This window comes from Erythrolamprus reginae, unplaced genomic scaffold (assembly GCF_031021105.1).
Source record: "Erythrolamprus reginae isolate rEryReg1 unplaced genomic scaffold, rEryReg1.hap1 scaffold_159, whole genome shotgun sequence".
NCBI classification, from domain to species: domain Eukaryota; kingdom Metazoa; phylum Chordata; class Lepidosauria; order Squamata; family Dipsadidae; genus Erythrolamprus; species Erythrolamprus reginae.
Window position 1 is genome coordinate 120326 of NW_027248556.1, and position 11857 is coordinate 132182.

The 11857-nt window shown below is 40.7% G+C and overlaps 1 protein-coding gene across 1 annotated transcript; it reads left to right on the forward strand.

Moving 5' to 3' along the window:
• Positions 1–872: 872 nt before the first annotated feature.
• On the forward strand, positions 873–11573 carry LOC139155957 (non-receptor tyrosine-protein kinase TNK1-like; the record flags this gene model as incomplete). Its single annotated transcript, XM_070731343.1, has 3 exons — positions 873–1005; positions 6950–7142; positions 11500–11573. Coding segments are annotated over exons 2-3 (237 nt in total), but the record flags the coding sequence as incomplete, so codon positions are not given.
• Positions 11574–11857: the final 284 nt, after the last annotated feature.

Below are 11857 nucleotides of genomic sequence, written 5' to 3' on the forward strand. Positions count from 1 at the left end.
TCTTTTAAAGGCTGCCCACCCAAGTCGCTTTGAATCTCCCACCTGTCCGATCAACCAATGAATTCAAACCTTCCTGGTCTCTCCCCGCCCCCCAATTTCTGGCAGACCTGAGGGAAGCCTTCACCCAAGGCTTCCCTGCCTATTGTCATATTTAATGAGCCCCCCTCCTCCTCCTCCTCCTCTTCCTCCTTCTCCACACTTCCGCCCCACAGATGCCCTGCAGCTACAGTTGTTTGAATTGGGGAAGGGGGCTGGAGGAGAGGGCATGTGGCTTTTGGGGGGAAGGGCATCTCCGTGCCAGGTTGGGGGGAGGGGGGGGAAAAGGAACCCCAAACCCTAAAACCCAAGTGAGGGGTGAGTCTCCCCAATTCTTCTTTCTTTCTTTCTTTCTTTCTTTCTTTCTTTCTTTCTTTCCTCTCTCCCTCCCTCCCTCCCTTTCTTCCACATCCCACGCCCCTGTCCAAATCGACTCTCCCATCCCAGCAGGACAAAATACAGAACAAGAAAAATGAAACCCACTCAGGGCAAGGAAAGGCGCGCGCACCCCCCCCCCCCAAAAAAAAAACACACGCAAAAAGAAACAAAACCCACGAAGACACAAAAACGCACAAAACACGCGTGCAGGGGAAGGTCCGGGGGGTCTCGAGACAGAGAGAGAGAGAGACACCCGTGGGGTAAAGTGACCAGCTGACCGGCGGGATTCCCACCCAACCCCGACCTTCGTGGCGCCTCACCTGTGTCACGCAGGTGGGAAATCCCCGGGCGGCCCCGGGCTGGCAGCTGTCTCGCCCAAAGCCCGCCTCCGCCTCCTCCTACCTGGCGGCCAGGTGAGGCGCGGGGGAGGCGTGGGGAAGTCTCGCCCGCCTCCCTTGGCTCCCCGTCCAGGAAGGAAGGAGAGGAGGAAGGAAGGAAGGAAAAAGAGAGAGAGAGAGAGAGAAGAAGAAGAAAATAAAGCTGATTCCGCTGCCACAACAGACGGAGCGAAATTCTCTCCGCGGATCGCAGGTGAGGGCCGGGGGGCAGAGAATCTGGGGTGGGGGGCAGAGAACTCCCCAAAACTTCCTTTCTCTAGCCAAGTGTGCCATCCCTTCCTTCCTTTCTTCCAACCAACTTCCTTCCCTTTCTCCTTTCCTTCCTTCTTTCCTCCCCTTTGTCTCCTTCCTTCCTTCCACCCCTTTCTCTCTTTCCTCCCCTTTCTCTCCTTCATTCCTTCCACCCCTTTCTCTCTTTCCTCCCCTTTCTCTCCTTCCTTCCTTCCATTTCTCTCCTTCCTCCCCTTTCTCTCCTTCCTTCCTTCCTTCCTCCTCTTTCTCTCCTTCCTCTCCTTCCTTTCTTCCCTTCCCTCTCCTTCCTCTGGAATTTAGGCTCACCTGGCAGGGCAGGTGATCAATTAAGGGCCAAATAGGCCTCCTGGAGTCCTCCTGGTTGGGCAATATAGAAATAATATTAATAAATAAAAACAAATCAGTTAAGGGCCAAACAAAAGCCTTGTTTTGCAAGCGGAAGGAGTCGCAAATGTAGACATTCCCCCCTCCCCCACACCCCCTAACTCCCCCCCCCCGTTTTTCCATGAGTGACTGGCCTTGCTTGGCTCCCTGCCATCTCCCCCAAGGCACCTTTGGAGGTTGAACATTTTTTGTGACACACAAACACACATACACACTGACAACACACTCCTTTAATTTTCCCTGTCCTGGGTTTGTAATATTTATTATTATTATTATTATTATTATTATTATTATTATTATTATTATTAGTATTAGTAGTATTATTATTAGTATTATTAGTATTATTAGTAGTATTATTAGTATTAGTATTAGTATTATTATTAGTATTAGTAGTATTATTATTAGTATTATTAGTATTATTAGTATTATTATTAGTATTATTATTAGTATTATTATTAGTATTATTGTTGTTGTTGTTGTTATTTATTAGATTTGTATGCTTTGTATGATTTATATAGATTTGTCTTTCTCTGCACCCAATTTTGGGCAGAAAAAAAATCCTTCCGGGGCTTTGTGCCCATTTTACAGAGGGGGATGACCAAGGCCGACCCATGGAGACTTGGCCCAGGGAAGATCTAGAAAGTGGTAGGGGTCTGTATGTATATGTGTGTGCGTGTTTTAAAATCCCTTCAGAATGGATCCCGGAGATCTTTTTTTGACTCATTTATGGTGGTCACATGATTCTCTCTTTTGCAAACTTGTCTTTCCTTTATCTCATATATCATATATATTTTCTTCCTTTCATCTATCTTCTCCTCTATTTTTACATATTATCTTTATATATATTACTTCATGTCTATTCTCTTCCACATGTATTGTGTATTGGACAAATGAATAAATAAATAAAAATAAAATAAAATAAACTTCTGGTGAGCAGAGTCAATGAGGCAAAGCTGGATTTATTTTATTTTATTTTATTTATTTATTTTGTCCAATACACAATAATACACAATGAAAGTTATAGAGGATATAGCAGAGAAGAAATACGAGATGTAGGTGAGACTATAAGGCAGGGGACGGAAGGCACTCTAGTGCGCTTATGCACGCCCCTTACTGACCTCTTAGGAATCTGGAGAGGTCAACTGTGGATAGTCTAAGGGAGAAATGTTGGGGGTTAGGGGTTGACACTACTGAGTCCGGTAATGAGTTCCACGCATCGACAACTCGATTACTAAAGTCAGATTTTTCACAGTCAAATTTGGAGCGGTTAATATTAAGCTTCAATCTGTTGTGTGCTCTTGTGTTGTTGTGGTTGAAGCTGAAGTAGTCTTTGACAGGCAGGACATTGCAGCCTATGATCTTGTGGGCAATACTTAGTTTGTGTTTAAAGCATCTTAGTTCTAAACTTTCTAGGCCCATGATTGAAAGTCTAGTTTCGTAGGGAATTCTGTTTCGAGTGGAGGAGTGAAGGGCTCTTCTGGTGAAGTATCTCTGGACATTTTCAGGGGTGTTAATGAGATGCCAAATGTCAAAGATCGCAAAGATTCACTTCATAACACTGTTCCTAACTTAACTGCTGCAGCGATTCAATGGACGTTGTAATCGGGGCACAAATTCATGTAACGACCATCTTGCTAGTAACGGAGGCCTTGGGAGTGGTCAGTTGTGGTCATAAGGCAAGGAACAGCTGTAGTCCAACTCTCTCTTCAAGGCAGGAGACCTTGTATCATCTTGGTCAAATGGTTGTCCAGTCTGTTTTTAAAACAAAAACAAAACCTCCAGGGATGAGCACCTGCAACTTCTGGTGGCAAGCAGTTCCACTGGTTAATTCAATTAATCATTCCATAATTTAAAAAAAAATGCTTATTCAAAAGGTGGTCTGGTATTGAACATGTGAAAAGGAGAGTTTGTTTGTTTGTTTGTTTGTTTGTTACTTAGTTGGTCGGTCTATCTATCTATCTATCTATCTATCTATCTATCTATCTATCTATCTATCTATCTATCTATCTATCTATCTCCGAGTCTTCGGAGAGGGGCGGCATACAAATCTAATAAATTATTATTATTATTATTATTATTATTATTATTATTACCTACCTACCCACAGATCTATTAATCTATTGATCTACTTACTTACTTACCTACCTACCTACCTACCTACCGATCTATTAATCTATCGATCTACTTACTTACCTATCTACCTACCTACTTACCTGCTTACCTACCTACCTACCTAGTAATCTATCAATCTACCTTCCTGTCTGTCTGTCCGTCCGTCCGTCCGTCCATCCATCCATCCATCCATCCATCTATACTATCTATCTATCTATCTATCTATCTATCTATCTATCTATCTATCTATCTATCTATCTATCTATCTATCTATCTATCTATCTATCTGCTGGCCAACTCGCCATTTCTATTGCTAAGTAGATGGTTGTTAAGTAAATTTTAGCTTCACTTTATGACCTTTCTTGCCACAGTTGTTAAGTGAACCACTGCCATTGTTAAGTTAGCAACCTGCGACCGTGTAAATGTGAATCAATGACTGTCATAAATGTGAGTCAATGACTAAATGCCTGAATTTTGACCACCTGACATTGGGGAATGCTACAAGTGGTCGTTAAGTGTGAACAACGGTCCCAAATCTCTTTTTTTCTACCTAACTTTGAACAGTCGCTAAGTGAACTGTTGTAAGTCAATGACTTACAACGGTGCAGCCAAAAATCAGGATTCTATAGCCAGCCAAAGTTGTGCTCCGACACACAATAAATAGTCCTAGGCAGAAAAGGAGCTGCAGGGAGTCCTCGTTTTATGACCAAAATTGGGACCTGGATTTTTTTTTGTTCTTCACCAAGTTGGTTATTAAGCCACCAATTTTAGGGTATTATTAGTCTCCCTAGGGAGTTGGGCAGCATACAAATTAAATTAAATACATTTTTGCCAGGCTTGTTAAGCAAAAACCTACATGGGCCTGCAGTTGTAAAGTGAATTGGGTAGTTAACTGTTAAGTGAGTCACACGGTCATTAAGCAAATCCAGCATCCCCCCCTTAGACGTGGCTTGTCAGAAAGTCTCAAAAGAGGCTTATGTGACCCTTGGACCATCATAAATATATGTCGGTTGGCCCCGCATCCTAATTTTGATCACGTGACTTTTAGAGAAACCCTGATGACAGTTATAAATGCGAGGACAGGCTGTAAATCACTTTCTTGGGTGCTGTGGCAGCACCGGTCACTAAATGGATGGCCTTAAGTCGAGGACGGCCTGCGCCAGTTTCTTGTGAATTTTCTGACCCACTGCAGTGGCCAAAATTCAGCTTTCACGTCAAATGTTAACGAACATATTTTAAATGTTTCCCCCTTTCTTTTTTATGTTTTTAAACATTTTTAAAATAACACATTATTATTATTATTATTTTTGGTGCAGCATTTCTGGGAGGGAGATGGGCGGTTTCCCAAATTGTGATAAATGAATGAATGAAATGAAATGAGTATATCAGGACTTCAACTCTCAAAATTCCCCAGCCATCATGCTTTAAGACAGTGGTCTCCAACCTTGGCAACTTTAAGACTTCTGGGCTTCAACTCCCAGAATTCCACAGGCAGCTTTGCTTTCTGGGCATTGAGTTTCATAGGTCTTAAAGTTGTCTAGGTTGGAGACCCCTGTCTTAAAGCATGGTGGCTGGGGAATTCTGGGAGTGGAAGTCCAGATATATTAAAGCAGGCAGGCTGGGGAATTCTGGGAGTGGAAGTCCAGATATATTAAAGCAGACAGGCTGGGGAATTCTGGGAATTGAAGCCAAGGTATATTAAGCTAGGCAGGCTGGGGAATTCTGGGAGTGGAAATCCAGATACATTAAAGCAGAAAGACTGGGGAATTCTGGGAATTGAAGCCAAGATGTTTTAAATTAGTCAGTCTGGGGAATTCTGGGAATTGAAGTCCAGATATATTACAGCAGGCAGACTATATAGACAGACAGACACACATACATACGCATACACACACACATACGCACACCCCAAATACCACACTACAAAAAAGAGGTTGAGATTTTTGGAAAAAGTGCCGAGAAGAGCCAACTAAGACGGTCATGGGCGACTAAAAACACATGAAGGACAGCTGCAGTCTGAAGAAAAGAAGAGTTAGGTGTGAGATGGTTACAAACCTCTGTTATTTGTGGGGGCTGACCCAAAGAAGAAGGGGTCAATTTCCAAACCTAGAAATAAGGAGAAACTTCCTAATGGGGAGGATAATTAACTGGTGGAACTCCTTGCCACCAGACGTTGTGGGTGCTCCCAACCCTGGAGGTTTTTAAGAAGAGAACTGGACAACCATTTGTTTGAAATGGTAAAGTGGGGTTGGACTAGAAGACCTCCAAGGTCCCTTCCAACACTGTTATTCTATTAAAAAAGAGACAGGGGCTCATGGGGGGATTCTAAACTCGCCCCCTGCCCCTCTGACGCCCAGCAATCCCTTTTGTATTGACCTTTCTCCTTTGGCTGGTCAGACTTATCTAGAGTTGGCATCTGTTTGTTTATATCTTAGACTTAGAACCTTAGACTTGTTGCCTGGCGATTATGAGTGGTTTCCTGGACTTAAAATAAAAATAAAACACACTGGAATTTTTTTCAAACTGCAAGTGCAAATATATGGCAAGTTTCTAACAAAGGTGATGGGAGATATAGTTCCTCAAAGCTGGAAGATGCCAGCTAAGAGCATGGAATGGAATGGAATGGAATGCAATAGAATTTGGGATTAGATTAGAATGGAGTAGAATAGAATTCAGAATTAGATTAAAATAGAATAGAATTCAGAATTAGATTACAATATAATAGAATTTCAGAATTAGATTAGAATAGAATTCAGAATTAAAATAGAATATAATAGAATTCAGAATTAACTTGAATAGACTTCAGGATTAGAATAGAATAGAACCTAGAATTAGAATAGAATTTAGAATTAGAATAGAATAGAATTCAGAAGAGGAGAGAAGAAAATTGAGAATTAATAGAATGGAATGGAATATGGAATACGGAATATAAAATACAAATATCAAATGCAGAATGTAAAATACAGAGAATAGAATAGGAAATTTAAAAATACAGAACATATCAAAATAGAACGCAGAATACAGAAAACACAGAGAATAGTATAAAGAGAATAGAACACAAAACAGCGCAGCTCAAAACTATTTAGCCTAGTGTGGTTACCCACACAAGGAATTTATGTCTGGCGCAGTGTATTTGCAAAACAACAGGGCAAACCATAATGATACGTTTTCACTTGTACAATCTGTGGGCAGAACTACTTTGAAAGAAAACACCCGATCACTCTAGCCAGCGAGCCAAGGTGCATGCCTAGCAGGGGAAGAACTGGTTAAAAATATATATATTTCTGGCAACCAGTTTCATCTGATCTGGGCAACAAATTCTCAACTGATTTTGGGGGGCCTTGTGCTTTCACCCTAACTTGAGGCTGGTCTACTCCTGTCCCCTGTAGCCTCCCCCACCCGTGTACCCCCCCCCCCTGATGGCGCCAGACGACGGGACCGAATGGCTGCAGCAGCTTTTGAGCGAAATCCAGCTGGAGCAATTTTACACCCGGATCCGAGACGAGCTTCACGTCACCCGGCTGAGCCATTTTGACTACGTCAAGCCCCTCGACCTGGACCGCATCGGCATGGGGCGCCCAGGTGAGGCCGGGAGAGTGGGGTTGCGGAGACGTGGCACTGCGTGACAACTCTGCTCAGAGTTTACACCTCTCGCAAGACCTGCAAAGTTTCTAGTCCTCATGGAGGTTCAGGGAGAAAAGACCAGGGGCGCGGTACAGAAGGGGGGGCGAGGCAGGGGCCTCAAAAATCAGGCCTTCAAAAACAGCAGAGCCACAAGTTGCTGTTGCTAAGCGAGGCGAAAGTGAAATTTTACCCCGTTTTAAGACTTTTCTCACTGCCGTTGTTAAACGAGTCACTGCAGTTATGCTAGCCCCACGGTGGTTACGTTAATCCAGCTTTCCCCGCGGTCATAAATGTGAGTCAATTGTCAAGCAGCAGAAATTTGATTGTACGATCAATGCTGCAACGGTTGTAAGTGTGAAACGTAGTCATTAGTGTGTCCCACTTTTTCAATGCCATTGTAATCTCTGAACGGGGGCAAGTCAAGAAGGCCATTGCTCACAAGACTTCCAAAGTTTCTAGACCTCATGAGCACCAGAGAGAAAAAAAACTGGAGAGCGCGCCTGGTGCTATACCCTGTTTCCCCGAAAATAAGTCACCCCCCGAAAGTAAGACATAGGAGAGGTTTCAGTATTTATTTGTTTGTTTGTCTGTTTGTCTGTCTTTCTGTTTGTTTGTTTGTTTGTTTGTTTATTTATTTATCAGATTTGTATGCCGCCCCTCTCCGTAGACTTGGGGCAGCTAACAACAATAATAAGACAATATAAACAAATCTAATATTTAAGTTAATTTAAAAACCCTAATTTAAGAAACCAATCATACATACAGACATACCATGCATAAATTTTATAAGCCTAGGGGGAAGGGAAAGTCTCAATTCCCCCATGCCCGACGACAGAGGTGGGTTTTGAGTAGCTTACGAAAGGCCAGGAGGGTGGGGGCAACTCTGATATCCGGGGGGAGTTGGTTCCAAAGGGTGGGGCCCGCCACAGAGAAGGCTCTTCCCCTGGGCCCCGCCAGACAGCATTGTTTAGTAGTATTCCCGAACAGAACATATATAACACTGCTGTCCATAAGTTGCATCCCAAAATGTTGCATCAATTAGATTTTTAAACACATCCAACATGCATTCAAAATGCGGCTGCGTGTTTGGATGTATTTTTGCTGCAGCAGGATTGCAGACTTAATATACTCGTTATTATTATTAAGATAATATAATCATTATTTTAGAATAGAGCAGTTAGAAAACAATCTAATTTAACTTTAACAGTTTGTCTGGTTATGCTGGTTTGTGATGATAACTACTTACAGTATATAATAAACGTTCATTTTTTTTTATTCAGCAATAAATGTGAATTCTTCTTCACTGAAAAAAATATAAGACATACCCTGAAAATAAGATTTTTATTTATTTATTTATTCATTTGTCCAATACACAAATACATAGGAATAAAAATAGACATGTAGTAATATATATAAGGGTGAAAGTGAACTAAGAGGAGAGAATATATGAAAGAAAGAAAATATATATGATAAGTGAGAGAAAGGAAAGACAATTGGACAGGGGACGAAAGGCACACCAGTGCACTTATGTACGCCCCTTACTAGCACATCTTTGTGAGCAAACATTAATATAAGACGCTGTCTCATTTTTGCGGAAACAGGGTGTAATAAAGGGTTCAAAAGGAACAAATGCCTGTTTATATTGGATATATTATCAATATAATATATCTTGCCTTTTATTTATTTGACTTCTATGCTGTCCAATACTGTAGGACTCAGTGCAATTCCCCCCCGAGAATTGCTATCAAGTGGATAAAAATAGAGGTCTCCCCCCCTTAATTTACTGTTAGCTGATGTTTCACCCTTTTAACTTATGGACTTCAATTCCCAGAATTCCTCAGCCAGCAAAGATTTACCCACAATTCAGCAAGGAGAAGGAGAAATGTACATTGTTTTCAATTGTCGGTTTTAAATTGTTTTAAAAGGGTCTTAATATTACATTGTATGTTTTGTTCTTTGGCTGTGAGCTTTCCAGAGTCCGTTGGGAGTTGGGCGGCATACAAATCCAGATAGATAGAAAGAAAGAAAGAAAGAAAGAAAGAAAGAAAGAAAAGTAATAAGTAAGTAAGTAAGCAAGCAAGCAAATGATGAATGAATGAAAGAATGAATGAATGAATAAATAAATAGCATATTTATCGTGTTTTTTTCATAAGGTTTCTGAATAATAGATGGTGGGAATGAGGTAGTAGATGTAATATATCTTGACTTCAGCAAAAGGGGGGGGGAAATGGCTGGCTGAGGAATTCTGGGAGTTGAAGTCCACGAGTCTTAAAGGGCCCAAGGTCAGAGGCCCTCTGACCTATCAAAAGGACTATTATCTTGGAATAATTTCTAAGAGATCACAAAGTCGGCTTAAGTCGCTCCTAGAGGTTAAGGGTGCTAATAACTTCCTTTCTTTTTTAAAAAAAAATTTTTTTTAATTCCTTTATAAATTTAAAAAATACATAAAAGAAAAAACAAACAAATAGGACATTATACAATGTGACCCCCCCAAAAAATGAAACATATACACATACATTTATACCATTAAAGTTGTTTTACGGTACATAGATTAACTAGTATACACTAATTTACTATTTTTATCTATTCCTACTGTCATTGTAATTTATATATCTCTAAAGATCTTAATTATTACACCATTATTTAATATACATATATATATGTTTATATTTATTGATATAATATAGTATTATGTTCATTTGCCCTTACAATCTTAATACTAATATCCTAATGTTTAATATATTATTTTATTTTCTTCTGTCATGCCACTCATACAACAAATCCCATGCTTTATAATATTCCAAATCTTCTTTCTCTTTAACTTCTATAGTCAATTTATCTACTTCTGTGCAGTACAAAATCTTTTAAACTATAATTTAACTTTCGGTTGGTGTCCCTCCTGTTTCCAGTATAGAAACATAGAAACATAGAAGTCTGACGGCAGAAAAAGACCTCATGGTCCATCTAGTCTGCCCTTATACTGTTTTCTGTATTTTATCTTAGGATGGATCTATGTTTATCCCAGGCATGTTTACATTCAGTCCCTGTGGATTTATCTACCACGTCTGCTGGAAGTTTGTTCCAAGCACCTACTACTCTTTCAGTAAAATAATATTTTCTCACGCTGCTTTTGATCTTTCCCCCAACTAACTTCAGATTGTGTCCCCTTGGTCTTGTGTTCACTTTCCTATTAAAAACACTTCCCTCCTGGACCTTATTTAACCCTTTAATATATTTAAATGTTTCGATCATGTCCCCCCTTTTCCTTCTGTCCTCCAGACTATACAGATTGAGTTCATTAAGTCTTTCTTGATACGTTTTATGCTTAAGACCTTCCACCATTCTTGTAGCCCGTCTTTGGACCCGTTCAATTTTGTCAATATCTTTTTGTAGGTGAGGTCTCCAGAACTGGACACAGTATTATTCCAAATGGGGTCTCACCAGCATTCTATATTGTGCCAGGATGATTCTTACAGCTGTCAGAATGTGTTATATCATACACTGATCAAAAAAAATAAAGGGAACACTTAAACAACAGAATATAACTCCAACTAAATCAAACTTCTGTGAAATCAAACTGTCCACTTGGGAAGCAACACTGATGGACAATCCATTTCACCGGCTGTGGTGCACCTTCAACTTTATACAGAACAAAGTATTCAATGAGAATGTTTCATTCCTTCGGGTCTAGGATGTGTTATTTGAGTGTTCCCTTTATTTTTTAAAAAAATATATACTTTATTAATTTATACAAAAAGGAGTAAAACAGGGGGAAAGGGGGATGGGAGTACAGAAAAGAAAAGTGGGAGGGGAGTGGGGTAAACAATGTTGTTATATCACAGCTTATATATATTATTGTATATACATTTCGGGTATTTGTCCCTATGTAAATATTTCGTATTCAGAGTTCTTATTTAAGTATCTTATAGCTGTAATAATTGATAATCCAACAGTAATGTGGGATGAAAAAGGATAGAAGGGGAGAAAAGGGAGGGGAAAAAAGAGAGAAGAGAGAAAGAAGAGAGAGAGAGCAAGATGAGAGGTAGAACCTGCAAGCGAGCAGGCGTTTGGGTTGTGGCGACTTAGATGGGTTATATTTATTGTTTTTGTTAGTAAAGTTTAATCATAGGTTGTAATATTAGTAGATTTCTAATAGTTATCAAATGGATTGAACTCATACAGGGATTGAGTTATTTTTGATCCGATTTTTGGTTATACGTATCTTTATTTTGGTTCATATTAAACAACTTTCATTTGGATTTGGTTTTTGCTGGAGGCATCGTCCAGCCACTGGAGGTTTATATATATCTTCCAGGTCAGCGTCGGCTCGAAGAGGCCTTGAAACGCCGGAAGGGTCAAAGCCAGCGCCCCAAGTCCTGGGTCTACAAGGTGAGTGCCGGGACCCTCCCTCAAAAGGGACTCGCAGGGTGGGCTTCGCACAACATGCCTCGCCCTGGCACTTCTGCAGCCGTGGGGATCGAGCTGTTCCCATGGAGAAGATTTGAGCAAAAGGGAAAGGCTGGTGGATTTATTTGGGGAGTGGGGGTGGCAGAGGAAGTGAGACCCTAACTCCAATGTTTCCCAACCTTGGCAACTTGAAGATATCTGGACTTCTGGGAGCTGAAGTCCAGATATATTTAAGTTGCCAAGGTTGGGAAACACTGCCCCAACTT